Source organism: Amphibalanus amphitrite, unplaced genomic scaffold, assembly GCF_019059575.1.
Source record: "Amphibalanus amphitrite isolate SeventyFive unplaced genomic scaffold, NRLGWU_Aamphi_draft 001049F_arrow, whole genome shotgun sequence".
Taxonomy (NCBI): domain Eukaryota; kingdom Metazoa; phylum Arthropoda; class Thecostraca; order Balanomorpha; family Balanidae; genus Amphibalanus; species Amphibalanus amphitrite.
The window spans coordinates 73,965-100,962 of record NW_024882543.1 but is presented as its reverse complement, the minus strand read 5'-3'; the positions used below and the strand labels follow the sequence as shown (position 1 = coordinate 100,962).

General features: G+C 50.5%; 2 protein-coding genes across 3 annotated transcripts in view; one reads left to right on the top strand and one right to left on the bottom strand.

The window, feature by feature from the left end:
* Positions 1-26,998, top strand: part of LOC122369563 — a 59,007-nt gene that overhangs the window by 23,360 nt on the left and 8,649 nt on the right. The window contains exon 2 of the mRNA XM_043344404.1: positions 12,375-12,561. The gene's annotated coding sequence lies outside the window, so the exon portion shown is untranslated. The remainder of the gene's footprint in view (positions 1-12,374; positions 12,562-26,998) is intronic.
* LOC122369562 lies at positions 1,129-3,690 on the bottom strand. Of its 2 annotated transcripts, none has more exons than XM_043344403.1 (4): positions 3,482-3,690; positions 2,466-2,544; positions 1,835-2,006; positions 1,129-1,530 (listed from the first exon to the last, which is right to left on the bottom strand). In XM_043344403.1, the coding sequence occupies exons 2-4, from the start codon at positions 2,542-2,544 to the stop codon at positions 1,314-1,316; spliced, it is 468 nt and encodes a 155-aa protein (XP_043200338.1). In that variant the 5' UTR covers positions 3,482-3,690; the 3' UTR covers positions 1,129-1,313. The 2 variants fall into 2 exon arrangements, with proteins under 2 accessions (XP_043200338.1, XP_043200337.1); XM_043344402.1 differs by having other exon boundaries at positions 3,323-3,520.

Below are 26,998 nucleotides of genomic sequence, written 5' to 3'. Positions count from 1 at the left end.
GTGTAAGTTTGAACCTCCTAACTTTTAAGGTCAGGTTACTTTGAATGACCCAACCTCAAGTCACTTTTTTGCAACTTTGTCACCGTGCCAGAGCTACAGTAGCTGTCGGAGGCATTTGAAAGCCGCAGGATGTTATAAGGTCATTAGTAGCTACAATTTGTTTATCTCGGAATTTCGATATCGGTGACCTAAGGTCAGGTCAATTTCGCGACCTCCCCATTATAAGTCAATGGGGGAAAAATCAACTCCCTGTTTTTACCACTAAAACGGGTCGGAATGGCCCCATATACCATACATGACTTCATATACGATCAACCTTCACTACCTTGAGGTCTGTTTTGCTGTTGGGCAGCTGTAAGGTCATATGACGTCATCAAAGGTCACCAAAGGTTTTTTTTTTGCAAATAACTCCGTACAGGAACAAGATACAGCCGCGCGGATGGTCTCATTGTGTTCAGCTCGTCAAGACGCATCGAATGATATACATGATGATCTCGAGGTCACGTGACCTGAGGTCAACCTTTGACCTTGACCTTTCTAGGTCAACATATATATCATTTGATGCGGATTGACGAGAGGATCACGATGATGTCCTTAGTTTGTTCCTATTCGTGACTAGTTCGAAAGTTGTTCGAGAAAAACTCTCCATATCTAGCGCCGCCATTTTGACTTTTTTGACCCCTGTGACGTCATCTTTGACCTGACCTGAAAATGACCATTATAACATTGTAGACCTTTTCCGTGCGTATCCGATGCCGTTTACCGCTTGTCGTTATCTTGCTTCGTTATCAAGATCTCGGGGGGGGGGGAGGGCTGTCATCCACCCCCGTCGGTTCTAAGTTGGCGCAGACCCCCGTCGGTGCGCGGGTTAAAAAGAAATTACTTTGGGGCAGACATAAACTGTTAAAAGAGCCTTTGTAGATCACCTTCCATGCATGGCAGTATGTTTAGTTCGTTAAGAACTCAAATTAAATCATTAAAGGGGCTTGGACACTGGACAGCCCTTCCCTGTGCCAGCGCCAATAACCGTAAAAGTAAGGACTATTTGTTTTTAACATAACAATTTTTCAGATGCTAAAATGCCATGTGTGTAGTTAAAGTAGCCATTCATTTGTAAAACACCCACGGTACATTGTATTGATTTTTATTGATGTTTTTCAGTTGGCATATGTACAACACACAACAGTACATATTGAGGCATGGATATCGACTCATCTGATAACGGCATTAACTGGTGCGGCAACTGCATAACAAACAACAACCAAATCAGTCGTAACATCGTAACTGGAGCGGTGGCCCGCGATTGTCAGCGATCAGCAAATGGGCAACAGGGTCATGCCGGCCGCCGTGCAGCCCAGCAAATACGACACGGTCGTCAGGAAGTTGGTGATGGACGAGGTGGAGATGAATGTCGAGAACGACGTCGTCCACACGGTGAAGAAGAGCCGACCGCTGGCGTCCGAGGTGGCTGCCGTCTTGGCGACACCCTGGGACGCAGTCAGCTCCGGCACGCTGGACTCGGGCGCGGCCCTGTAAGGGGGGGGGGGGGGGTCAGAGCTGTGTGGCATACTGGTGACGTGGCAAAGATGGTGTTCAGTGATTGATTTACTCTTAGTTAGATATCCAGAAAACCCTATAAGAGTGTTTATAGGCCCTTGTTTGGCCACAAAATGCGCACATCTTCTGTTTCTGGATAAAAGTGGATTTTCCCTCATAAAATAGCTAGTTACAGTCCAATTTAAGTAAAACAAGCCATAAAGTGTGCTTTCAAAAGCGACCCTATTAGTTAAGTCCCGCTGGAGTGTTTCGATGCTCCGTTGGGTGGGTGACGTACAGGGGCACGGCGCTGGCCTTGGCCGCCGAGCGCCTCCTCCTGCGGCGGCCGGTGCAGGCCACGCCTGCGGCTGGCGTGATGTTGCAGCTGTACGGCACCGTGGTAGTGGTGCTGGAGAGCCGGATGCTGGTGAAGGTGGACCGGAGCAGGATCAGCCGCTCCTGGGCCTCAGCTGGCGGCGGACAGCGGCAGCGGGGTCAGAGCGCGGTCACAGCGCGGCCTTTCCGCCTCTGGCTGCCGGACGGAGCTTCGTATGTATGTACGGCGTGAGCTATGTGTTATGTGCTACTCTAGAGGCAGTAAATAAATGTCAATAACGATCAAGAAAGAGTGCGTGTTCACTTCATTGAATACACATTTGAATAAAAAGCTTCGTTGAACGTCTTACCGGAGTGACAAATTTACGGTTATAGATAAGGTGTAAACAAATATCCTGATATTTATGCAGCTCGAAGTTCGAGTGCTGTTAGCCCAAACAGATAGTTCTGAGCAGGAATCTCTAATAACAAATAACCCCGCAGGCAATCGGCGCTGAGTGGAATTCAATCTGCTCTTATCCCGTAAGTGAGATGCATCCAACTGCTACCCGTATTACACAACAGGGGCGTCACACTCTGTCGACTATTCTTACATTCTTCGACGGCTTTCTCCTCGCCATAGACGTAGCCCAGTAGGCACACGGCCACCACCAACACCGCCGCGTACTGCATCTGAAACGGAGCGCACGCGGGGTCACACGTACTGCATCTGAAACGGAGCGCACACGGGGGTGTCTCCGCGATCGCCTCATCAGTCGATAGCCGCCCCAGTGAGGGCTCCGCGCACCGATTATGAAGGATTAGGTACTCCAATATTTGCTCATTCTCGTGTAGCACACGGCCGCTTCAGTACGACAAACGAGGGAGCTAGGTGTTTTGAGCTGTACACAGCTTTGTAAATTGTCTTCTCTCTCTAAAAAAAAAAAATCAAAAAAAGAAAAATCAGCCAACCAGTGGCTATGGCAAACTTATTTGCCACTTAATCTACGGATTTTCGTTACACAATACACACGTTATTGCGAAAGGCAGTATAAGGGAAACATGACAAAGCTTATCTTTTGATTCCGCTTATATTTCTGTTGTTGATTTTGAAAGCTCTATTAAAAAAAATAGCGAGAAAGGGAGACATGGATTCATTTTTTTTTTTGAAAATCTGTCCTGTGATAGTTTATAAAACAAAATCAAGCACGGTATGAAATATTGCCTAAATGTTTACAAAAAACGACATTTTGAAAATTGTTGCCATTACACATTGGAAGCGTGAAAATCTGAATGAACGTAAAAGAAAATTTTATTAAATTCAACAATGGGAAAGACGAGCTATGATAACCGAAATGACTAATAATTAGTCTTGGAATATATTATATAATAGCATAAGTAGAATGCAATGCCTTTCACATTGAGTTTTTCTTCATGACGGCTGTACACTTCCACAGATTCATAAACGCACGGTAAATGACTTGTATCACCACCACTACCGCCGGCTGCGGCACTCCTCTGCACTTGGCCTGGGCCTCTAGCTCCAGTAGCCTGCGGCAGCAGCACTCGAAGCGCGCGATACGAGGCCCTCAGGCACTGCATACCAGGTCATGTGGCACTATATACCGACCTCTGCGGTTGTTGAGTAGACGCGACTCTAGCGGATACTGGCGACCGTTGTGGGCGCCATCTTTTATAGCCGTACTGTTTCTCGCGGCCCGTGGGGAGGGGCGGCTGTCGGCTGTGGTGCCGGGCGCCGCCGGCCGGCCGGCTGCGCGGCCGCCCGGCCGGTCGGGACGCCCCGCCTTGGCATAGTAACCCCGAGAGCGGCACGCCCACGGACGCTCGGAAACGAGATGCTGTTTTACCTGCTACAAAACTGTGGTCTGAGGCAAAAACTGCAGCGTTCGCCAAATCTGCAACCATCCCTATGCTATGCGAACTATCGTAGCATCTTGTTCACTGTGCCCAGCCGCGGGGAAAGAAAGCACTCACCCTTGGCGTTTTTTTTCTTCGTAATCGCTCGGGACGCATTGGACATAAAGAGCTGAACCCTGACACATCTGACTCTTGACTCAAGCCAGCTCATGTGAAACCAACCACATTTTTTCAAGTCAGGTCAGGTCACTTACCAGTTAGGTACCTATGATGTCATAAGCAAACCTGGATACTAAAATGTCGCAATTTCGCAACGCCCTAAATGCCAGAGGATCTTCCAGGTGGAAATAAAACTTATAAGATATAGCAACGCCCAATGGCTGTTTTCACGACGGCTATCTGGTACACATTCGATTGACATTTGGTGCAGATTTGGTCAAATTAGGTTCATTGCGTTTTGTCGTAGTTTTCAGCTTGGGTTGCACTTTCACGACGGGCTGTCAGGCGTGTGCACCAAGCTTGACCAAATCTGTACCTACCAAATTTCTATTGAAAATAATATGTAATAATTTGAAGAAAAGAATCTGTGTGTAGGCAACTGTGCAACCCAAACTGATAACTTCTAAGGAACACAATGAACCTAATTTGACGAAATATGCACCTAATTTGACCAAATATGCACCTAATGTGCACCAAATGTGTACCAGATAGCCATCGTGAACGGCTATTGCAACCCGTTGTCAGTGACGTTATTTAGCAAAAGATGTACGAGATTAAGTATAAGATGTATAAGTATAAGATTAAGAATGCTCTATCGATGATTTTCGATATGATGTCTAACTCGTATTAACCCTCGCCCGCACATGCCATTTTCTCATCCTAGAACGCACATGGGGTGCCACCCCCTGCGCCATTACGTTCCTGTTGGAGATAGAGCTTCGCGGTAAAGACCACAAATATTCTTTGGGAAGAGATGAATCCAATGATACCCAGTTTTACCTTCTCAGTTCAGTCATTGACCTTCCAGGTCAGGTCAAACTAAAAAATGTTGCTGTTTTGGGTCACCGTTGGATATCAAGTGCGCTGCTTATCATATACCAATGACGATGCCGTTTTCTGGTGCCAAGCCAGCTAGAACCTCTTTGTCACACTACCCGACCAGATTTTTCCTGCTGAGGTCATTTAAGGTCAAGTTAGGTCAAGATCAATTACATGTGTTTGTATGTCTGTGTGTTTCTGTGTGTATACTGACATGTCCATTGTCCACCGAGTGTTTTTGTGTCCATGTTACATGAAATCATGATCTGAGAAGCTTTAACCAAAAATGCAGTAAAAAAAAACTTCCCGAAAAGTAGATTCAGCTTGCCTAAAACGCAATTATTTTAGATGACCTAGGTTGACCTTGACCCTGACCTTGACATCTGTAAATCGTTGAACAGCATGTTCCATGATAGGTGGGAGGTAGGACTGGCAAAAAAGGCCAAAATCAAGGTGTCAAAAGCTCACAAGGCCCATAGCCAACGCAAGATGTTGAGAATTGGCCATTTGGGTCATGACATGACCTGAAAAACAAGGTCATATCTCCAAAACCTAAAACCACAGAAACTTGAAATTTTTAGTGAACATCAAGAAAGGATAGAGGAGCAGCTATACGAAAAATCAAGCTTCTAGCTTTAAAAATGTTGAGTGCAGAGCAGAAAGACTACCTGGGGGTGGCAACCCCCCCCCCCATGTGCGGGCGAGGGTTAACCCGCGCCCCAGTGGCGGTCTCAGCCAACTTCGCCCTAGTGAGGGGGGCATATGTTACCACCCACCTCTAACTCGAAAACTAAGAGGGCTAGAAAGACGCGGTAAAAAGCAGTCGATAGCTCTCAATGCGTACGTTTGAAAGTATTTCGGTCATTTTTCACCTTAGAGCAATATTGGGGTCACCAGAGGTCATCAAAGGTCAAAATTTGCCAATTGTCATTATATTTTTCAGAAAACATGCCGCTATCTCAGGAACTATGGTAGCTAGAAAAACGCATGGAAGAGCAAACGATAGCTTTTGAACTCTTCTTTTGAAAAGGTCATTATCAATATTGACCTCAGGTCAACGGTTTAGCCTCCAGAGGGCAAAAACTCCAAAAATAGCTGTTTTTACGAAAAGTGTTTTTCGACAATAACTTTCGACTACAAAAAGCCACGACATTTCTATTGCCAGAATCGTGTTCCCCTTGCCGAGACGCGTCGAATGAACTATAATTTGACCTTGAAAGGTCAACTTGAAAATTTGACCTCAGGTCAAGGTCATGACCTTACCGGAAAAGGTCATGTTGCATATCAGTCGACGCGTCTCAACAAGACAAACACAATGAGACCATCCCCAGCGTTCTATCTCTTTCCAATCGCGAGTTATTGGCAAAAAACTGTTTGTAGCCTCAAGTGACCTCGGATGACCTGTCTAGAGGCTATCAGCAAAAATTGCACCTTGGTCATCACGAGTGGACTAAATCATTGTGATTCTGAAATATTTGGACTGTTCCGATGCGTACACACGGATCTAGAGGCATTTTCATTTTTCTCCATTGACTTGTAATGGAAAGGTCACGCCACTGACCTGACCTTAGGTCACGGATATCAAAAATCCGAGATATGCAAATTGTAGGCGCCAATAACAGCATGCAATCCACCAAGTTTCAAACCTTTCTGACAAACACTGCAGGCTGGATATGATTGCAAACTTTTTTTAAGGCTTGGTCAGTTAACTTGACCTGGTGACCTGACCTGACATGACCTGGGGTCAAAAATTTCACACATTGTCCAAAATTGATGTACCAAAAGTTACCCCAAGCGGCGCGGCGCTACGCGCCGCGGTTTTTTATTCACACGCAAAAAACGCGACAGGGTGGTAACATATGCCCCCCCCCCCACTGGGGCGAAGGTTAACATATTTCCTAGACTGCCTGTTAACGGGTAAAAATACGACCTTCGAACTGACCTGTGACGTCATCGTTTGCACCTAGGTCAATGAAATTGGGTCGCTGGGTAGTTCCTGGTAGTATTCAAGGTCACTTGAAATGACATCTCCTCAGGCAAAGTTTAACCCGGCGGCTGCTGGGCCTCCGCGCCACCCGCCGGCCGCTGGGGAGGGGGGGAGGGGCATATAGTTGCCCCCTTTACTTCAGCGACGATATCGTCGCAACGCGAAGAGATAGAGAAGCGAAACTTCTGAAAACCTAGCTGAGGTTGTGTCCAAATTTGGTGTTAATCCAATTTGAAATGACGTCACAGTGACGTCAGAAGCCAAATTATAGATTTGTGACTCAGTTTTTAGAGATGATTCAATTGCTACAGGTCATCGATTTGAAACTTATAAGTAAATCTAATGACAGGCTTATCGACAACTCGTAAACCTTGGTTTTCTATGTGTTTGACCTAAGCTTAGATAGGTCATCGTGGCCTCTCTAATTGAAGGGCAATGAGAAACTGGGCAACTGGTTGCTGTTTTGACTTTTGAGGGTACGCATGAGGTCAATCCAATTCTTTGAGCGTTTTGATCACCAAGCGGAAGAGGGGACGCGTTCACATCACTAGGCGGGTGACTCCCCAGAAGCGGTAGGGCGAGCCCGTTCAGCGTGATCCCGATCTGGTTGACGCAGCAATGAAGATGAATCTCAGAATGCCAGGGAATGCCGACTGTCTGACAGAGGTGGGTGGCTGCAGAGGGACGGTGATGGGAGCAAACAGGGCACCTCGCTCTGATCGCAGAGGACGACAAGCTGCGCGGCCACTGTCCCCTGTAGCAGGCTGCTCTTTACGAGTATAAAAACGGCGACATTTCCGCTGCGTTGGATATAAATCACAGTTTCTCACTCGGATCGATCATGGGTGTTGCATTGACGAATAGCTGTCATTTTCTTAGTGACCGTAGGTTGACCTTGGGTCAGTCGCAGACTTGAAGGTCACCGGCGGGTCACACCGCCATAAGATGTGCGCTAATACACTTCTGGGCAACTGCACTCAGATGTGGGCTGCGGCTTAACCCTTGCCGGACCTATTGGTTTTCTACAAACGCGCCGGCCGAGGGGAGGGGGCGGGTACGACCCCCCTCACCGTTTCGCCCCTGGTAGAGCTAGCGCGTTGCGGAAAAACGAGCGTGTGAGCCGTTACGAGACGCAGAGATTGATGCCCAATTTTAAGGTCCTAGGCCAGCCGGTGACCTCTGAGGTCAGGCAAGTGCCCCGAGGTGCGGTTCCGTTTTTGGTGAATAACTTCGCAAAAAACGGCGGCAGAGCCGCGATTTTGGCAGCATCGTGTTTGCCTCGTTCAGGCGCGTCGAATGATATACTTTTTGTTAGGGTGAGGTCAACTTAGGATGTTGACCTCAGGTCACGGTCGGGTCAGCGCCCCCAGGTCACGAAGTTGGTCGAAGGAGGTCATATCGCATATCATTCGATTCGGCAGGTCTTCCTGAGTGAGTCCATTGGTGGCTTTCCCGACTCGCTAGCGCTATTTGATCGGGAGTTATTGACGAAAAACTAATATGACCCTAATGACGTCATAAATGACGTCACGCAGGGTCAACATTGCAAAAGTGACCCATGGAACCTTGCAAGGAGTGCATTAAATCACGTTTCTGTGTGCTTGAGATAGTCGGAGATCGTTCCCGACGCTAGAATAGCAGTTTTCATTTTTCCCCTTTGACTTATACCTGATGGTGAGGTCACGAAAATGACCTGACCTTATATGACCCTTAGGAAGAATCCAAGATATACAAGTTGTGACACTCGGAATGCATATTAGATCCTGCAAGTTTCATTTCCCTGTGAAAGCTCCTCGGGCAGTGAGGGCGTTGCGAAGTTGCGACATCTGAACTCTGAAGACCGTGCAGATGTTCACTTATGACGTCATAGGTCAGTGACCTGACCTGACCCGAAAATGCGATTGGTGCAGAAGATCTGGCTTGGATCAAAGGTCATGTATGCCAAGTTTCACCTCTCTATCGCCAGCGTGTTCGGAGCTATCACGAAAAAAAACCTATGGGGGGGGGGCGGCACCCGCCCACACACCCCCCCTCGGCCGGCGAGGGTTAACACTCAGGTGTTAGTTTGTCGACCGATTTAGTTTTGCTTTCGCGACAAGATGCGCAACGCAATTTTAGGCAGGCGCTGAAAATTTGAGGCTATCCCTCGCCCCACTGGGGAGGGGGATATTCATAGCCACCCCCTCTCGTTTGTCTGCAATAACTTCCAAACCGCTTGAGGTATCGACGCCAAACTTCCAGTACCTTCGGCTGCATCAATTTGACACCTTTTGTTAACCCGCGCCCTGGTGGGGTCTGTTTATAACGCGACCTGGTGGTGGGGGCTATTTTTTGCCCCCCCCCCTCGTATCTCCAAAACTACTGGACGGATCCGCAAAATTCAAACGGCGTTCGAAAGGCCTGTCAAATTTGTCGAAGGAAACCAAATTTCATTGACCTCGGGGTCACCGATGACGTCACAGGTCAGGTCAAAGATGAAATGTTTCACCGTTCACGGGTCTTCTAGGGAATGCGCTATAACACCGAGGAAAACGCATTTTGTCGAGAATCAGCGATAGGGCGTCAGTTGCCTAGTAGATATGTTGCTATTAGAGGTCACTGACAATACCAGGTCAGGTCACAGGTCAGGTCACCAAGGGTCACAGGTCAGGTCACATGAACCCAACTTTACTAAGGTTGTGCGATGCATGTTTTATGGCCAATTTTTTTCATTTCCAACTCAATGGTATTGCTTATAAGACCATCAGGTACGGCTTAGGTCACTTTCTGGTGAAGGTCAGGTCAAGGTCAGGTCAAAAAAGGTCAAATTGTAAAGTTGATAGTTTTGCATAAAATGGGTATCGATTCGATGCAGCTCGTCACGGGGAGTCTAATGGTGGTCTTTGTTTTGCGCTACGGGGTCTAGAATTGCTAGAAATTGATTTTGAAAATTTGACGTCATCAATTTTGAACAGTTTTTTTCGCTATAACTTCGCCAAAAAAAGAGGTATCAATCTGAAATATGGTATGTGGATGGAAGGCGGTAAGGACTATCACATATATTCCGGTTTTGGCGAAATTCAAAAAACTTTTTGGATTTTTCGGCTATTATATTCAAAAAATCTATTTTTGATTTTTAGGGGTCAAAATCCCAAAATTTCAAAAATCCGAGATAGCAGTTTTCTAGCCCTGTCGATTCTACAGCTTTTATGTTTTATCATTTTTCTGTATTTGCAAAGCTATAGGCCTGACAGCTCTTCCCGTGAAACCCTTTTTTGGGTCGAAAACGGCAGAACATGACGTCACTCTGACGTCATTAGCGGCCAACCTATCATAGCCTTTGGAAAATTTTTGGTCACAATGTGTAAAATTGATGTCCGGGAGGGTACTGAAAGTTTGGTGACGATCGGTGCAGCTGTTCTGGAGATATATCGAAAAGTCTGGAGGGGGGGGGGGGCAAAAAATAGCCCCCCCCCACCAGGTCGCGGGTTTAAGTATAGAATTTAGAGTCCAAAGTTTAACCCGCGACCGCCTGGGGGGGGGGTCGGATCCGACCCCCCTCCGTTTTTATTGAATAACTCATGAACCGCTTGCGCTATCAACTTGAAACTTCGCATACCTTCTTCCCCATCAATTTGACGTCTCCAGTGCAATTTTGAAGAAAAAATTTTCAAAAATTTTTGAGATATATCGATTTTAGTGATGTAACTACATGGCGTTTTCAGTCAAAAAATGATTAATGTTTGAAAAATCGCCAAAAATCGAGGTTTTAAGCAAATTGCAAATTAAGTACATGAAAAGACGCAACTCAACGAGTTCTTTAAAATTCCTATCTCGGATTTTCCATAAAATACGTTTTTCACCCCTAAGAATTCAAAAAGCTGTATTTTTTGGAAAACAGCTAATAAAATCCAAAATTTTGAGAATTTCCAAAAAACCGGAATATATGTTATAAAGATCTATTAGAAAATTAGATGTCCCAAATTTCAACTTTCTATCTTGATTTTTGACCCCCAAATTGTAAAAAATAGCTCCAACATGCATAGGGCATGGTGACGTCATAAGCATTTTCGCGAATTAGAGGCACTTCTGAACATCGCATGTGAAAACAAATGGCACCACTAGATTCCTGGGACAAAGCTCGTCTAGAAAAGTGCATTTTTATGTCAAAAATAAAAAGTTGAAAAATTGACTTTTTTTCTTAGCCCTTGTTTAGTTATATATGGTATAAACGATTTTTTATGCTTTCAATGCACACTTATCACCAGCACAGTGACTTGGGGTCACATTTAACCATTACCATCGGATTTGGCGTGAAAAAATAAGCCATAAAACATGTGTCGCACGCCCATGTAGCAGAAAGTGAAAACCGTGACCTTTCGTGACCTGACCTGACCTTGACCCGTACTTAGTATGACCCCTATACGCACATGGTACCTTCACTAGGTCTTTGAGGTCATTTGTGGTGAGTTTCGAGCAGCAGCTATCGATTCCGCTGTCCGTAAGCCTAATCATGCAAAACCCCTGAATTTGACCTTTGACCTGACCTTGACCCGAAAGTTGACCTCAATCTTAAAATCTTAAGAGTGCTTTGGGAAGGTCTCGTAGAGACCTTTCGAACGCCGCCTCGCGGGGCTCGATACGACCATTGGTTCTCGAGATAACAGGGGGGGGTCGGATCCGACCCCCCCCAGGCTGATGTGGGTACGGAAATAGCCCAGGCGGTGCCGGGTTAACGTGCGCATATAGCCGCGCACGGCTGGTCCCCTCACTGACTTCGCCTGGCTATGGGCTGCCACCAACCGCAACCATACCTACCTACCTGTCAGGAGGCCCATAAATATCGAGCGCCCGTCGCGCTTCGAACCCGGACTGTTACAAACGGGAACGCGTGCTCTCACCACGCCGCGGAGTCCAAAGCTCTACCAACTGAGCTACGGGACCGGCTGAATTTGGAAGAAAAGATAATATGTTGAGTTGAGAGAGGAGGCCATTTTATCCAGATGCGGTGGTTTATACTTCTTGAAATTAGTTTTGCTTATGACAACGGCCATGTACTGAGGGATAATGCGCGGCCGTCAACAGCAAAAATGATTTAAAGAAGTAAACCACTGCATCTGGATAAAATGGCCTCCTCTCAACTTCACATAATATTTTGTTTTTCATCAACATCCTGTTTTCGATCAATATCGTCAATATCGATCATTTCCGGATGCTTCAATTTTAAGTTCCAACTTCGGCCACAAAGCACACTACCATACAAACAACGGGCATGTTAAAGCTAGCTTCTTCTTCTTGCACAGTTGGCAGAACGTCTTTTCCAAAATCAGTGCTTATCTTTCCAAACTCGTGATTTCCTCGCCGAGGAGTGAAATCGGCTTCACCGTTGTCAAAAATAGCAGAATCGTTGTCAATTTTAGAACGTGTGATAAAGTAGCATGTGCTAAAAATGACGATTGACCAAACCTCCCCCGACTGATATCAATGAATTCGACAGCTTATTCTTGGTTTATAGGCGTTTCTCCCCACTCGTGACAACTCCATTAATTCGCGACCCAACTCCATTGATCCTGGGGGAGGGGGCGGGGCGGAGGGGGCAAAGGACTCCCTGTCTGTGTGTGTGTGTGTTTTTTTTTTACAGATAACTCCGAGACGACTGGGCTCCTCCCCTCCTCGCCGCCCGGCGGGTCGGCCGTCCGTGGTCCGCCGCACGCCTGCTGCCGGCCGGTCAGTCAGCTGACCGCCCGCAGCTCCCGGTGTTGTGCGGGTTGCCTACCTGCGAGTGGCCGTCCGGCTCCGTCCGGCGCCGGCCCGGGCGGACTGACAGAGTGAGTTTGGCTCGTGACCCTGCGTTGGTCTGGTGTGTATTGAGCTCACCATGTGACCATAAACCAATACAGGGCCAGCAGTAGCGAACCAAGTATTATTGTGCACAAAATAGCACGAGCAATTTGCAAGCAATACGTTACAATACAAGGGACTGAAAGGACTCTGGTAACAATATAAGCAGACGCATATGTTGTTTATTATCTGAATCGACCAACATAACATCGGCATTATTATCAAACATATTTCCCTACCTTGAAACGTGTCATATCACCTTGGTTTTATTTTCATGATGAGTGATGCATGCTAGCACAATTGCAACGAATTTGTGCTAAGGCCAGTTTTACCAACAGAAAAATAGCCGCCTGTCGGAATTTTTTGTCTCAAGACCGCTTCACATACGGAGCGTAAACTGTAAAGCCCTACTATCTTCTTATATGCCCATCGCGTAATAACGCTCCGTATGTGAAGCGGTTTCTAGGCAAAAAATTCCGGCAGGCGGCTATTTTTATGTTGTTAAAACTGGTCTCTGGTGTCGGAGTTGGCATTTTATCGCAGTCAGTATCAGCTGTGTGACTAACTCCCGGATGTTTGGCAGCGAGCCAACCGGCCTCTTGCGTGACCGGTCAAGGGCACACTCGGTCAGCTTTTTGGCTCGCTGTGGGAGAACTAGCAGTCGGCGGCGGCATGGTGTAACAGGTCATGGTCATACGTTTAACGGTGAGCGAAGCACAGACAATCGCGACTCAACATTACCCGCGACCTGTGGGGGGGGGGGGGGGGGGAGCAAAGGGCGCCCCTCCCCTGTGTGTTTTTTTTTTTTGCAGATAACTCAGAAAAGGCAGCGAGTGTCTACATGAAACTTTCAGTACCTCTCTGGGCATTAATTTTACACAGCTTATGAAAACAATAGGTCCCAGGTCATCTCAGGTCATGAGCTATAGAGGTCAAACTGAGGCCATGTTCATGCGGCTCTCTTACCCTATGGGGTGGAATTAAACGTTTTTTTTTGCAAGGTTTTGCAAAAATAGCTACAGTTTATTTGTTGAATCAGCACTAAGTTTTATCTTCTGGCAATTGGAAGTTAAATGTCTAAAAAAAAACAGAACACTCAGTTTTCGCCTCTGTTATGTTTCAAACCGGCCGAAAAATGGCTCCAAATTTAGGTTGTCCGTCCTATGCCCAACTTTACCCTACAATTTGACCTTATTTGACCTTCCTGTGACGTCATAGGACCAAGAAAAATGGTCAAGGAGGTTTCTGTGGCTGCATATGTATGACATATCTTCATAAAGACTCGAATATTCACAATTTAACCCTAGCATGTGTGCGGCGTTTGCCAGCGTCTAGCGTGTAGGGAAGGGGTCGGTTGGACCCCCTTGCCGTTCGGCCCCTGATTGAGCTAGAGCTTCGCGGAAAAAGCGAGCGTGTTGCCCGTGACGAGAGAAAGCCGATGATATCCAATTTTAAACTCCTAGGTCATTGGTTGGCCTTCCAGGTCAGGAAATGACCCAAAAGTCGGGAAAATCGGGACCTGCTAGAACTTCGTATAGTGAAGCTGTTATGGGGTTTTTCTGGGTGCTGATCACGTATTTCATGTTAGTTTCGATTACAGATAATGTCTTCATGCATTCAGGCCAGGTCGGGACAGGTCAGGTTAGGTCAACCAGTAGACGTCCTGCTGGCTATCCATAGTAGGTGTCAACTTATACCACTGACGGCGTCGAACATGTTACGAAGGCACCAAAACTGCTTCGTACATCTTCAAATGATGCTAAATTCGAAATCAGCTCCAAAACCACCCTAAAAACATGTAAAACACGAAAAAATTAAATCAAGGTCATTAAGGGTCAATGACCTTGACCTGACCTTCGCGTGACCTTGATACCATTACCCACCGTAATAGATGTGAAGAACATCATTTCACATGTTTGGACGTTTACAATCACAAAAAGACTGGAAACACGCGGAAAATGTGAGCTGACATACGCTGAATCGCGATTTCGGCCAAACATAGTCTGTTGTTGTTGTTGGTTTTCCCTCCATCCGCGGCAGAGCCGCGGTGTAGCTTCAGCTCTGGAGGGCCCTGAAGGCGGCCACCAGGGCCGCCACCGTGTCGCCGCGCCTGACCTCCTCCACCGTCGGCAGTATGTTGCCGACCGCCGGGATTCTGAGGCGAACCCCCATCAGTCCCGGGCAGGTCAGCAGGATGTGTCGAGGTGTGTCGGCTTGCTCGCCGCACAGCGGGCAACGAGCTGCAGGGCAGTCGAGGTTCCTGCACTGTGGGCAGTCCGCAGATGGGTTTCGTCCGATGGAATGGAGAAACTGCGCCGAGCCGCTCCAGCGCCCAGTGCGGATCTGGTGGACGTCTACTGCTGTCGTCCTGTCCATGTTGGTGAGAGGTGGTGGCCATCTTGCACCCATAAGCTCTCTGTACCACCCCGTTGCGGCTTTGCGGTCGGGGTCCGGGTATGTCGGCCTGTCCCTTGCGGCGCGGTCTCTGGCGGTGCGGACTGCCGCTCGGTAGATGGTGTCTACATCGAGCATGACGTCTTCTTGTGCCAGCGTCGCAGCCTCGTTTGCCAGGGCGTCGGCGGACTCGTTCTCTGGGATCCCGCAGTGGGATGGAACCCACTGGAGGGTGACCGTTCGGTCTCCGGTGGTGAGCTCCAGTAGCTGCTTCCATATGGCAGCGCCTCTGGCCGAGCGCTGTGCCGACGGACCCTCTCTCAGCGCCGCTATCGCCGACAGCGAGTCGGTACATATAACGACTGGTTCTGGTGCGTCCCGCTGGTGTTCCAGGATGTGGTCCAGCGTCACCTGCAGGGCGACCATCTCCGCTCGAAAGCTGGAGCAGAGTGTGCCCGCTGGGACACGGAGCTCGGTGCGGCTGTCATCAGCTCCGACGATGAGGGCGCCAGCCCCCCCGCGGAGGATCCCGCCGCTCGACGAGCCGTCGGTCCACGCCCACGTCGCGCACTGCGTCATGGACGCCAGGTGATGGAGCGCTGCGTCTCTCTTCGTGGACCTCGCCGCACCGGCGGGCAGCGCGCCAATGCTCAGGTTGAAGGTGATCTTGCCGGTGGGCGTCCACGGTGGCGGTCGCTCTGGTAGTAGGGCCTCAACCGGCAGCTCGACCCGTAGCTCCCGCAGGGCCTCCCGGCCTACTTGGCGCCACCCCGTGACCAGCTTGAGGCGCTGAGGGGGGTCAGCCATGGCGACCACTCGGAGGGGGTCCTCTGGCGGGAGCGCGGCAGCCTTCGCGAACATACGCGCCGCTAGCGCAGTACGTCGTGCCGCGACAGGCAGCATGCCAGCCTCGGCCGTCACACCGTGGTGTGGTGCGGAGTGCATGCAGCCCGTGACGATCCTCGCCACGGCGCGCATCTCCCGCTCCAGGATCTCGATGTTGGACTTGGACACTGCCGGCAGCCAGGCAGCAGCCGCGTGCTCTATCGCGCCGCGCACGTAGCCGTTTGCGACGGCGCGCAGCTGCTGTTCTTGCAACCCCCAGCTGCGGCCGGTGAGACGTCGGAGTTGGGCCGCTCGGGGCCGGACGCGCCGACGGAGACTTCTGCAGTGCGGGCCGAAGCTCAGCGTCCTGTCTAGCGTCACTCCCAGAAGTTTCAGCTCAGGTCCCCCTTCCACCAGTTGACCCGCCACGTGGATGTGACAGTCGACGGCGTCTCGGGGGTTCTGGGAGAGGACGAGCAGCTGCGTCTTCTGACCCGCGACCTCCATCTTACTCCGGCGGGCCCACTTCACGAGCGTGTTGGCCGCCAGCTGCGCCCGGTCCCGGGCCACGGCGATGGAGTTGCCGGCGCAGAGCGTCGAGGTGTCATCGGCGAACATGAATGGGGTTGTGCCGGGCAGGGTCTTGAGCGTTGCTACGAGCGGCGCCGACCATAACAGAAACAGGGTCGGAGAGAGGACACTGCCTTGCGGCAGGCCCGCCCTGTACACGCGCTCGCCACTCTTCGTGCCGTTGACTTCGACACAGGCCCTCCGGTCTCGAAGAAATGCCCACACCCAGGTGTTGTAGCAGGCCGGGATTCCCAACTCTGCAAGACGCGCCCTCAGAAGACGGTGGTCGACCCGGTCGTATGCGCGGGAGAAGTCGTATGCCACAAGGACATACTTCTGGGCTGCTTCTCCGTCCGGGACTTGACGTCTTGATGGCGGGCACGGCTTGAGCTGCCATCCATCTTGGACCTGCTGAGTTAGCCGGGCGACGACATCCTCGACGCCCCGCTTCTCGCGGAATCCGACTTGTTCAGGTGGGATCATGTTGCGTTCGGCGGCGAGGTGTGACAGACGGGTCGCGATCACCCGCTCGGCCAGCTTGGCTACGTGGGACGTCAGCGCGATGGGCCGGTAGCTCGCGATCTTCCTTGGGTCCTTTCCCACCTTGGGAATGGGCACTATAACAGCGCGCCGCCATTCCCGCGGGACCACGCCGGACTGCCACGAGCTATTGATGAGGTGAAGGAGGACTTCGCGCGCTCTCGGGCCCAGGTGCTTGATGTGCTCATTACACAGGTCGTCTGGGCCTGGCGACTTCTTGAGTTGCGCCTGCGAGATCTGTCGCGTCAGTTCCTCCTCGGAGAACGGTGAGCAGTAGCCGGACTTCCGCCCCCAGCACTCATGGCACGTCTTGACGTTGGACGCCTTCAGTCTGGTTTTGGTGTCGCGGTCCACCTTCCGGTCCCGCACCTGCTTCGATACGGTCGCATAGGTGCGGTTGAATGCGTTCGCCTTGTCCCGGTCCGACACGAGCGTCCGGTCGCCATCGCCATCTTCCATCGACTCAGCGGCTCTGTGCTGGTCGTCGGAAGCACCCTCCCACATCTTCAACGTCTTGTGGACGCGGCCGAGGCTCTGATGTTTGTTGAGGGTGGTGGAGACATATTCTCTGAACTGTCTCTGGGAGACACGTCGTTCCACAGATGCTGCTCTGCGTTTTGCCTCCACCCAGCGTTCCTTGGCCGAACGGTCCCCGCTTCTCAGGTCCCGCCGCGCCGCGCGTCTGGCGTCGACCGCCTCCTTCAGCTCTGGATCCAGGGCCCATGGTCGTGGCCGGTTGCGTGCTCCCCGAGGGATGTGACGCACGCTTGCTTCTTCCAGCGCTTGGTGGAATCTGGTGGCCAGTTCCTGAACGGACTCGTGCTCCGGGCCCGCCTCCGCAAAGGCAGCCTCGCACTCCTCCTGGAACGCCAGCCAGTCCGCCTTCTTGAACGACCAGCGGGTCTTCCGGATCATCTTCGGAGGCGCACCGCCGGTCCGGATCTCCAGGAGCATCGGGAGATGGTCGCTGCCCAGGTCGGGGCCAATGCTCCACTTGGTCCGCCGCGCTAGGGACGGACTGCAGAACGCCGCATCCGGTGCTGTCTGGCCCCCGGAGCGGTAGCTGGTAAACGTCGGTCGGCCGTCGTTGAGGGTCGTCCAGCCGATAGAGTCTAGCCAGGTCGCTATCCTCTCGCCGACTTCGTCCGCTTCGTCGCAGTCCGCGTCCCACAGCGGGTGGTGGGCATTGAAGTCACCGGCGACGATGGTGCTGTCGCCGCTGGGCAGGTGTGTCGGGTCGAACAGGTCTTGTCTCTCATCCGACTCATCTGGGCGGATGGGCGGGCGATAGATGTTGATGAGGTTGAGTTCGAGGGGTCCCAGGATGCGCACGCCGCATATCTCGGTGGTGTCGTCCACACCGGGCTTGAAGGGGCCGTCCAGGACCGTGAAGTTGCGACTGTCGCGGACGTACATTGCGACGTCTCCTCCTTTCACGGGGCCGTCGTTTCTTCTGCCTCTTGTGCGGCGTGTTACGACCGGGGGTTGGAAGCCGGGTATCCTTGGAGCCGTCTTAGGGAATTGGCCCTCTTGTATCGCGATGACGTCGACTTGCGTCTCGGAAAGCCAGGGGGTTAGCTCCGCGATCTTCGGGCGGAGGCCCTCCGCGTTCCATACCATGACGGTGAGGAGACTTCTCCTGGCGCAGTTGCGACGGTATCTGCGGTTGCGGGCTCGACGGCGATGGCGGTTACCCCGGCGACCACCTTGCGCCTCCCCGCCGCCGTCGGTCACGGCGGGGGACGCGGCCCGGTCGCTAATCATTCAGCAGGCCGAGCCGCGCGACGCGCGGCTCCAGGCCTGTCGATGGGCGTAACGCTGCCCCCAGAGCGGAAGAGTCGGGAGGGTGTCCACGTAGGTGATGAGTCCACAACGGGTGGTGAGATCGGCGCGACGACACGGCGGCAGCCAGATGGGTGGCCGCCGCCAGGAGCCCCCACGGAGAGGGCGCTTTGGAGACCGTTTTGTTCCGGGCCGGGGGAACCGGTCCGGTGCCGACGTCGGGCTGACCCTCCGTCGACTCTGCTGCCCACCGCGAAGAGGCGGCCTCCACCAGGCAGCAAACATAGTCTCGAGAAATAGGTCACAGGTCAAAGGTCATTTGGGTCAGGGTCATGGCATTTTCAGAGTAGACGTGAAATTGATCAACTCGAGGGTACTGAAAGTTCCGTCGTGATCGGCCGCTTTTTGTACGAGTTATTTGCGAAAAATCTTGGGGGGTCCATCCGACCCCCCTACACATGCGAGGGCTAACATGCCTTTCCTTACGATTCACGAAAGTGTTTTCTGATTGGTCGAGGCTGACCTCTGTTGTGACGTCACAGGTCATCATCAACTCAGGTGACTATCCACATGCCAGATCTATCATACATATATGTAGGGGAGACCCGGGAGGTATGGGCCGGTTTTGTGAAATGGTAACTTTCTTCCAGTGGGCAGTGGCTCCGTTTAGAGCGGATATTTCCGTTTAGCGAAAAGTTCGCAAGTTTCGACATATGTATGCTGGTTTGGGCGCGCAAAAACGACGATAACTCGGAACGGATATTTCCGATGAATTAATTTGGGAACAGTGGCGGCGCCACGGATTTTCACCAGTGGGGGCAAGCTTGAGGTGACCCGACTGCTGTCTGATAGGTACGCTAACCTGCAGAATCCAGGAGCACCGACCTTGCCCTTGGATGTGATCATTCAAAATTATTATAGTTTCATGTACACGTATCGAACTGAAACATTAATGTCGCCAACAAATAGCATTATAAATCTAAATGGCGAAACACAAGAAAAAAAGTTTTGTTGCTCAATTTCATTGGGAAGTAAAATGGCGCATTCCTAAAACAATAAGTCGTTTTTATTTCCCGTAGCACGTACAATGTGCGATTCACACACGATTGATGCGCCCCGCTGGGGGTCCTGGAATTACACACCCTGCTGGGGTTGAATAGTGAACACCCCCTTATAACTCGGCTCCTGGGCCACGTAGCGATACGGGGAAAACGACGTTCGAAAGAACATACAAAAATAATGACGAAATCACGCAAGTCACTTTTTTCGTCAAGTATAGTCACTAGACGTCATTAAAGGGACCCTCCCACCTTCAAAAAAGTTAATGAATTGGCATGAAAGTGATGTCGCTCGGTTCAGGAAGAGCAAAAACGAATATCTACCAAATTTCATCGAAAAATATTCACCGATTTTCAAGATATTAGACTTTTACTTTTGTTTACTTTTTGGGATCTCCGCTGTTCCTAGCGACTTTATTTGAAAGTGCGGCATTTGTTGCGCGCAAAGCAGCATATACCACCGCGTGCTACAAAACGTTTTAGTCAAACATTTAACGGACGTTCGAAAGCCTGATGACGTCATCAGATTCCCGTAATGGTTAAGAGATAGGGACCACGCTGGTCCCACCCTGCAAGTAAAGGGAAAAAATTTCTTGAACACCATAAAGCTGCGGGGGTTGCGACCAGGATAAATGGTGGTTTCTGAGCCTGGCCGCAAACTTGGCTATCTCAACTCAAAACTAATGTTAAGGTGGGAGGGTCCCTTTAAAGGCCAAATTTTCAGGTCAAATATCGACCATTTTCAAGAAGCCGACGGATAACTCGGGAACCAATAGACCTACAGCGCTGCGGAAAAGCGCATTTGATAGCTCTATTAACGTTCTTTCTGAATCATCCACTCAGATTTGACCTAACTTCAACGGTTTTGCCTGCAGCGGGCAAAAACTGCCAAAATAGACGATTTTTTTCGAAAACGGTTTTTCTGCAATAACTTTTGATTCAAGCCTTGCAAGAGCTTTCTGTTACCGGCATTGCGTCCCTCTCGTCAAAACGCATCGAAAGAACTAAAATTTGACCTTGAAAGGTCTACTTGATAATTTGACCTCAGTTCAAGGTCATGACCTAACCGGAAAGGGTAATGTTGCATATCAGCCAATCCGTATCGTCGAGCTGAACGCATCTAAGGCGTTTTCATCGTTCTAGAATGCCTCTATTAAAAGTTATTCGCGAAAAGATATGAGATACCACTCGTGACCTGAAATGACCTCAGGGGCATAGAGAGGGGTCACGGGTCCCATATTTATGCTCAGTGTGTCACCGTTACCTACTTGAAATTCAGTGTTTAAGAGTGTTGTGAATGACTCGTCCAAAAGAGGCGGTTTTAAATTTGCTCAGACCAATGGGTAGGTCGGAAAATTGATCTGACCATACGAGTAGATCACCGATATGAAAATCCCGAGATAAATATTTTGTGCACACTGTTCCTCTTAGCAATCGCTGAAGGTTTCAAAGCGATCGGTCACTCGGTGTAGCTATAGCATGCATTGAAATATTTTATGAGGTAAGCCGTGAGGTCACTTGAAGTGACCGCCGCTTGTGGCCTGACCTTGAATGACCTTGGTCTGACATTTTTACATGTGTAGAATTGATGTACGATTAGTTGTGCCAAAAACGTCGGCGCTTCTCGCCGCCAACCGGAGGGGGTGTTCAAACACCCTCCAGCAGGGCGCGGGCACAATAAGCTCCATCAGCGCTCCATCATCACATCCTATCCTATCATGAATATTGCAGGTCTCCTGTTCCCATTTCAACATCAGCCAAATTTTGTGGTGGCAAAAACATAGTCTTGCCCCCCACGGCCTCCTGTCAGTGGGGGCAGTCTGCCCCCACTGCCCCCACGGTGGCACCGCCCTTGTTTGGGAAATATTCGTTTAGGACGTCAGGCCTAAACGGATTTTTTTTGCGCATTCAGCAGAAAATGACATCAATGTGCATGTTTTATAATGAAGTTTTTTTTTTACACATTAAAATATATTTTAATACCTATACCTATTTATCATGAATGCTAGGCCTAATGACAATTATCCACTTTTGGCGCCTGATTTCGCGCCATATTGTGGCAGATTCATAAAGTAGGTACCTACAAAGTGTACAAAGTGTTTGAGGAACGTCCTATGCTTCAAAAGGGAAGCATTCTAGTCTAGGGGTAATTTCCTTACTTTTTAGATTCATCCACCAGGGTTCAATTCCAGGGCGACCAACATAGCCTTGCCTGCCGCTCCCTAGCCAATTGGAACAGCATGCAAGTTCCATTTAGTGCTCAATACACTGAACATGGTGCTTGGTTTATTATGCTTTAGTACATGCTCCCCAACAATGTTTCGCTGACTCATGTAAACGGGGTAACTCACCGCACCCGGCTACCGGCCTGCTGCTAGGGGAGCTTCCCGCGTGGGATAGAGTCGCCCGTCCAGCCCGGGTCAAGGGGTGGAGGCAAGGAGGAAGTGGACTAGAGTATGCCGAGAATGGAAACAACGGAACGGAGGGTCTAACGTCTTATCTTGCTCATGACCCTAATTTAATTACTTCTTTGTAAGACAAGGTCACAAGGGCAGGCTTGGTTTGATCGATCATGGCTCAATCTTGCGTCGTTCTCGAGGAGGAAGTGCTACTGCAAATGCGCACACAAAATCGCGAAAATCCTGTCAGCACCTGGAGGCAATGCATGGCATCCTATGCATGGCACCAGTGACCAGACATCAAGATTCAGAAAGCGTCACTCAGGCACCGTAAATCGCGATCGTCTGCAGGGGCGGATCCAGGAAAACTCCAAGGGGAGGGTCATGAATCGAAGTGGTGCCCCTACCTATACCCAAAATTAAAAACTCAACGGATTTCGTCCACTTCATTTTGGTGGTGCCCCCATTTTCAGTTTTTTTTCTTTTTATTTTTTTATTTTTAGTCAGTATCTTAACTCTGAGCCACAACCACATTTACCAATTGTAAGCAAGTATATATGAATGTGCTATGTGTATGTATATATGTTGTGGACGCTGAGTAGTGAGTACTTACCAGGAACGTTATCAGGTAAGCAAATCGTTGTCAGTCCGACGAACTTGACCCTGGCGTCTAAAGCGTCTGTCCTCGACACTTCAGGCTTGCCAGGGGCACCAAAGTCCTTCCAGGGACACCACAAACCTGTCAGGGGCACCTACGGCCTTGTAGGGGCGCCACAGGCCCGCCAGGGGCACCACAGGCCTGCCAGGAAGCAGGGGCACCACAGGTCTAGCAAGTATACACGACAGGCCTGTCAGGGGCACAACGGGCCTGTTGGGCCCATGAGCACCCCTAGGGGCAGGGGCACCACAGTCCTTCCAGGGGCACCGCAGGCCTGTGAGGGGCACCAGCGGCCTAGTAGGGGCACCAGTCAACACAGGCCTGCCAGGGGCACCACAGACCTGCCAGGGGCACCAGAGGCCTGCCAGGAGCACCACCGACCTCGCAGGGGTAACTTGGGCCTGTCAGGGCCCAGGGGCACCACGGGCCTGTCGAGAGGCACTTCAGGCTTTTCAGGGGCACCATAGTCCTCTCCGGACGCAGGGGTAGCAGGGGCACCAGAGGCCTGCCAGGGGCACTACAGGCCTAGCAAGGGCACCACTGGTCTATCAGGGGCACCACGAGCCTGTCACAGCCAGGCATCTCAGGCTTGTCAGGGCCCAGGGGCACCACAGGTCTGTGAGGGGCACAAGCGACCTAGCAGGGGCACCAGTCAACACAGGTCTGCCAGGGGCGCCACAGACCGGCCAGGGGCACCACAGACCTGCCAGGGGCACCAGAGGTCTGCCAGGGGCACCACCAGCCTCGCAGGGGCACCTTGGGCCTGTCAGGGGCACCACGGGCCTGCCGAGGGGCACTTCAGACTTTTCAGGGGCAACAGTCCTCTCCGGGCGCAGGGGTACCAGCGGCCTAGCAAGGGCACCAGAGGCCTGCCAGGGGCAACAGCGGCCTAGCAAGGGCACCAGAGGCCTGTCAGGGGCACCACAGGCCTAACAAGGGCACCACGGGCCTGTCAGGGGCACCTCAGGCTTGTCAGGGCCCAGGGACACCACAGTCCTTCCAAGGGTACCGCAAGCCTGTCAGGGGCACCAGAGGCCTGCCAGGGGCACCACAGGCCTAGCAAGGGCACCACTGGCCTGTCAGGGGCACCTCAGGCTTGTCAGGGCCCAGGGGCACCACAGTCCTTCCAGGGGCATTACAAGCCTGTCAGGGGCACCAGAGGCCTAGCAAGGGCACCACAGGCCTGCCATGGACACCACAGGCCTGCCAGGGGCACCACCGGCCTTGCAGGGGCGCCTCAGGCCTGTCAGGGGCACCACGTGCCTGCCGGGGACACTTCAGGCTTGTCAGGGGCGTTACAGTCCTGTCAGGGCCCAGGGGCACCAGGCCCGTGGTGTCCCTGCTAGGCCTGTGGTGCCCCTGGCGGTCCTGTGGTGCCCCTGTCAGGACTGTGATACCCCTGATAGGCCGGTGGTGCCCCTGGCGGGTCTTTGGGCCCCCGGGCCTCAAGGGGGGGGGGGCCATGACCCATGTGACCCCCCCTTGGATCCGCCCCTGATCGTCTGTTTACAATTCACATCATTCATCGACATTTCGTTATTGCTTCTCCACAGTCAGCCACAGGTAGCGACCTCTATAAGCGATAGCAAGTCCACTGGGAGCAGTTTGAGATTACAGATGGCAGTAGAGGATGGACAGCGTAAGAGTCGTGTCTTCGGCTGATCGAGGCTTCACCGTCGCACTCGCCCGGTTCGTAATCCACCTGTGTGTGTGTGTGTGTGTGGTGGGGGGGGGGGGGAGAGGCGGTATCATCTCCCTTTTAATAGGCATAGAAACAAATGCTTTCGTTTTGCGAGTTAGTTCTGAAAAAAATTGTCAAGAAATAGGAAAATACTCTTCAAGAAAATTGGCACGTGACCCTGCGACGAAGTGGGGAGAAGGGGGGGGGAGGGCAGGGTGATAGGTCGTTTAACGATAGGTATACCTACCTAACGCTAAGGCATCCCTCCTCTCTACTATCTTAATGCCCAGCTAGTCCACTTATTAGAGCAAATATACTAGCAACATATTTTATTAAAAAGCATACGTTTTGTTTCTCTTCAATTTTCTTGCCATTATTTAACCCTAATAACATTTTCAAAATATTATACTAATGGGCGAGACTTAGGTAAATAAGTAAATGAAGCATCTATGTGATGTTTCTTGACGTCAACGCATTGATTTTGAACGTTAATTCTATCGACAACTGAGCTCTTGTAAATGCATCTTTATTTATATTTCATCGGGCATCAGAAGTTTAACCCACGCCCGCACATGGGGGGGTTGCTACCCCCCCCCCCTCCAGGTAGTTTGTCTGCTCTGCACTCAACATTTATAGAGCTAGAAGTCTGATTTTTCGTATAGCTGCTCCTCTATCCTTTTTTGACGTCCACTGAAAATGTCAAGTTTCTGTGGTTTTTGGTTTCGAGATATGACCTTGTTTTTCAGGTCAGGTCATGACCCAAATGACCAATTCTCAACATCTTGCGTTGGCTATGGGCCTCCGGCCTTGCTTTTGACACCTTGCTCTCGGCCTTTTTTGTCAGTCTTACCTCCCACCTATCATGGAACATGTTATTCGACGATGTACAGAAGCCAAGGTCAGGGTCAAGGTCAACCTAGGTCATCTAAAATAATTGCGTTTTAGGCAAGCTGAATTTACTTTTCGTGAAGTTTTTTTGACTGCATTTTTGGTAAAAGCTTCTCAGATCATGATTTCATTACGAGCGAGCGAGCGCAGCGAGCGAGCGAGTTCATACTGAATTAAGGGAAAATCCTGAGTATGAGCGGCCGTGGGGACGCTCTTCAAAAGCTAATATCTTAGGAACGGGACATCCGATTGACAAGCGGTCTTCTTTACTGAATGTCACTTGGACGTAATTACGAGCGAGCGAGCGCAGCGAGCGAGCGAGTTCATACTGAATTAACCCTATTCCTGGCGGCCTCCGCCGGGACAAGAAACTGGCGGGGGGGGGGGGGGGCGATTCGGCCCCCCCTTCAGATCTCAAAAACTACACATCGCAGCGACAAACGGCGAACGGCGTTTGATAGGTCGTTTAAAGATCTACAACTTTTACATAAAATATTTTCAGGTCAGGTCAATGTTGAGGTCACCAGAGGTCATCAACGATAAAATGTTTTGGAATTAGTTACCTATATAACTTTTAAACTAAGAAACATAGAGACATAAAACCAATACATTTTTTTGTTGCTCTCGCCGAGGCGATGCGAAATAAGTAGTAGGTATGTGATGACCTTCACAGGTCAATTTAAAATTTGACCTGAGGTCAAGGTCAGGTCATTCATCAATGAGGTTGTGGGGTATGGTCATGCTGCATACCAAACGACGCGCCTTGACCAGACGAGCAGTTTGGTACCACTTACAAGTCTTTAGCACCATCATGTCGTGATTTATTGACAGAAAAACGATTTATGACGTCACATGACCTCAGATGACCTTTGCCGGTGCCCCTGTCAATTAGCGGCACCAGGATCATCACCGATGAGATAATCTTCCATAATACTGAAAGAACTGGGTGGTTTTGACTCGTTTACACGAAGCAGGAGGTGTTTCCATATTTTCCCATAGGCTTGCAATGTAAAGGTCACGAGTCTGGCCTGACCTCAGGTCACAGATATGAAAATTCTGAGATATACAAATTGCACATACTAGTAACTTAACTAAAGCCTGAAGAGAAGAAATTGATCGGTCAAAAACTCTAGCTCTGGCGTGATTGCAAACTTTTCTGAGGTAGGGTCACCAAACCGCCTCTGGTGACCTGACCTGAGGTCAGATCAACTCAAAATTTTCAGAAATGTTGCGTAAAAGCCTTTAAGAAAAAGTCAGAAAATTTGAGCTTCCTAGCTAAAAGCGTTTGGGAGATATAACCAAAAAACCTCAGGGGGGGGGGGGCTCCTGAGGCCCCCCCCCCGCGGGGAATAGGGTAAAGGGAAAATCCTGAGTATGAGCGGCCGTGGGGACGCTCTTCAAAAGCTAATATCTTAGGAACGGGACATCCGATTGACAAGCGGTCTTCTTTACTGAATGTCACTTGGACGTAAAAGTTCTGTGGTGTGATGGCCGCCATGCGTTCTTGCCAACCACCGCACGTGGCGCGTGGTAAAGTTGGACATTTTTTAAGAACCCCTAAAATTGCAACCTCAATAAAGGCACAACGGTTGGGCCGATTGAATTGAAAGGCGGTACACTGTTAGGTCT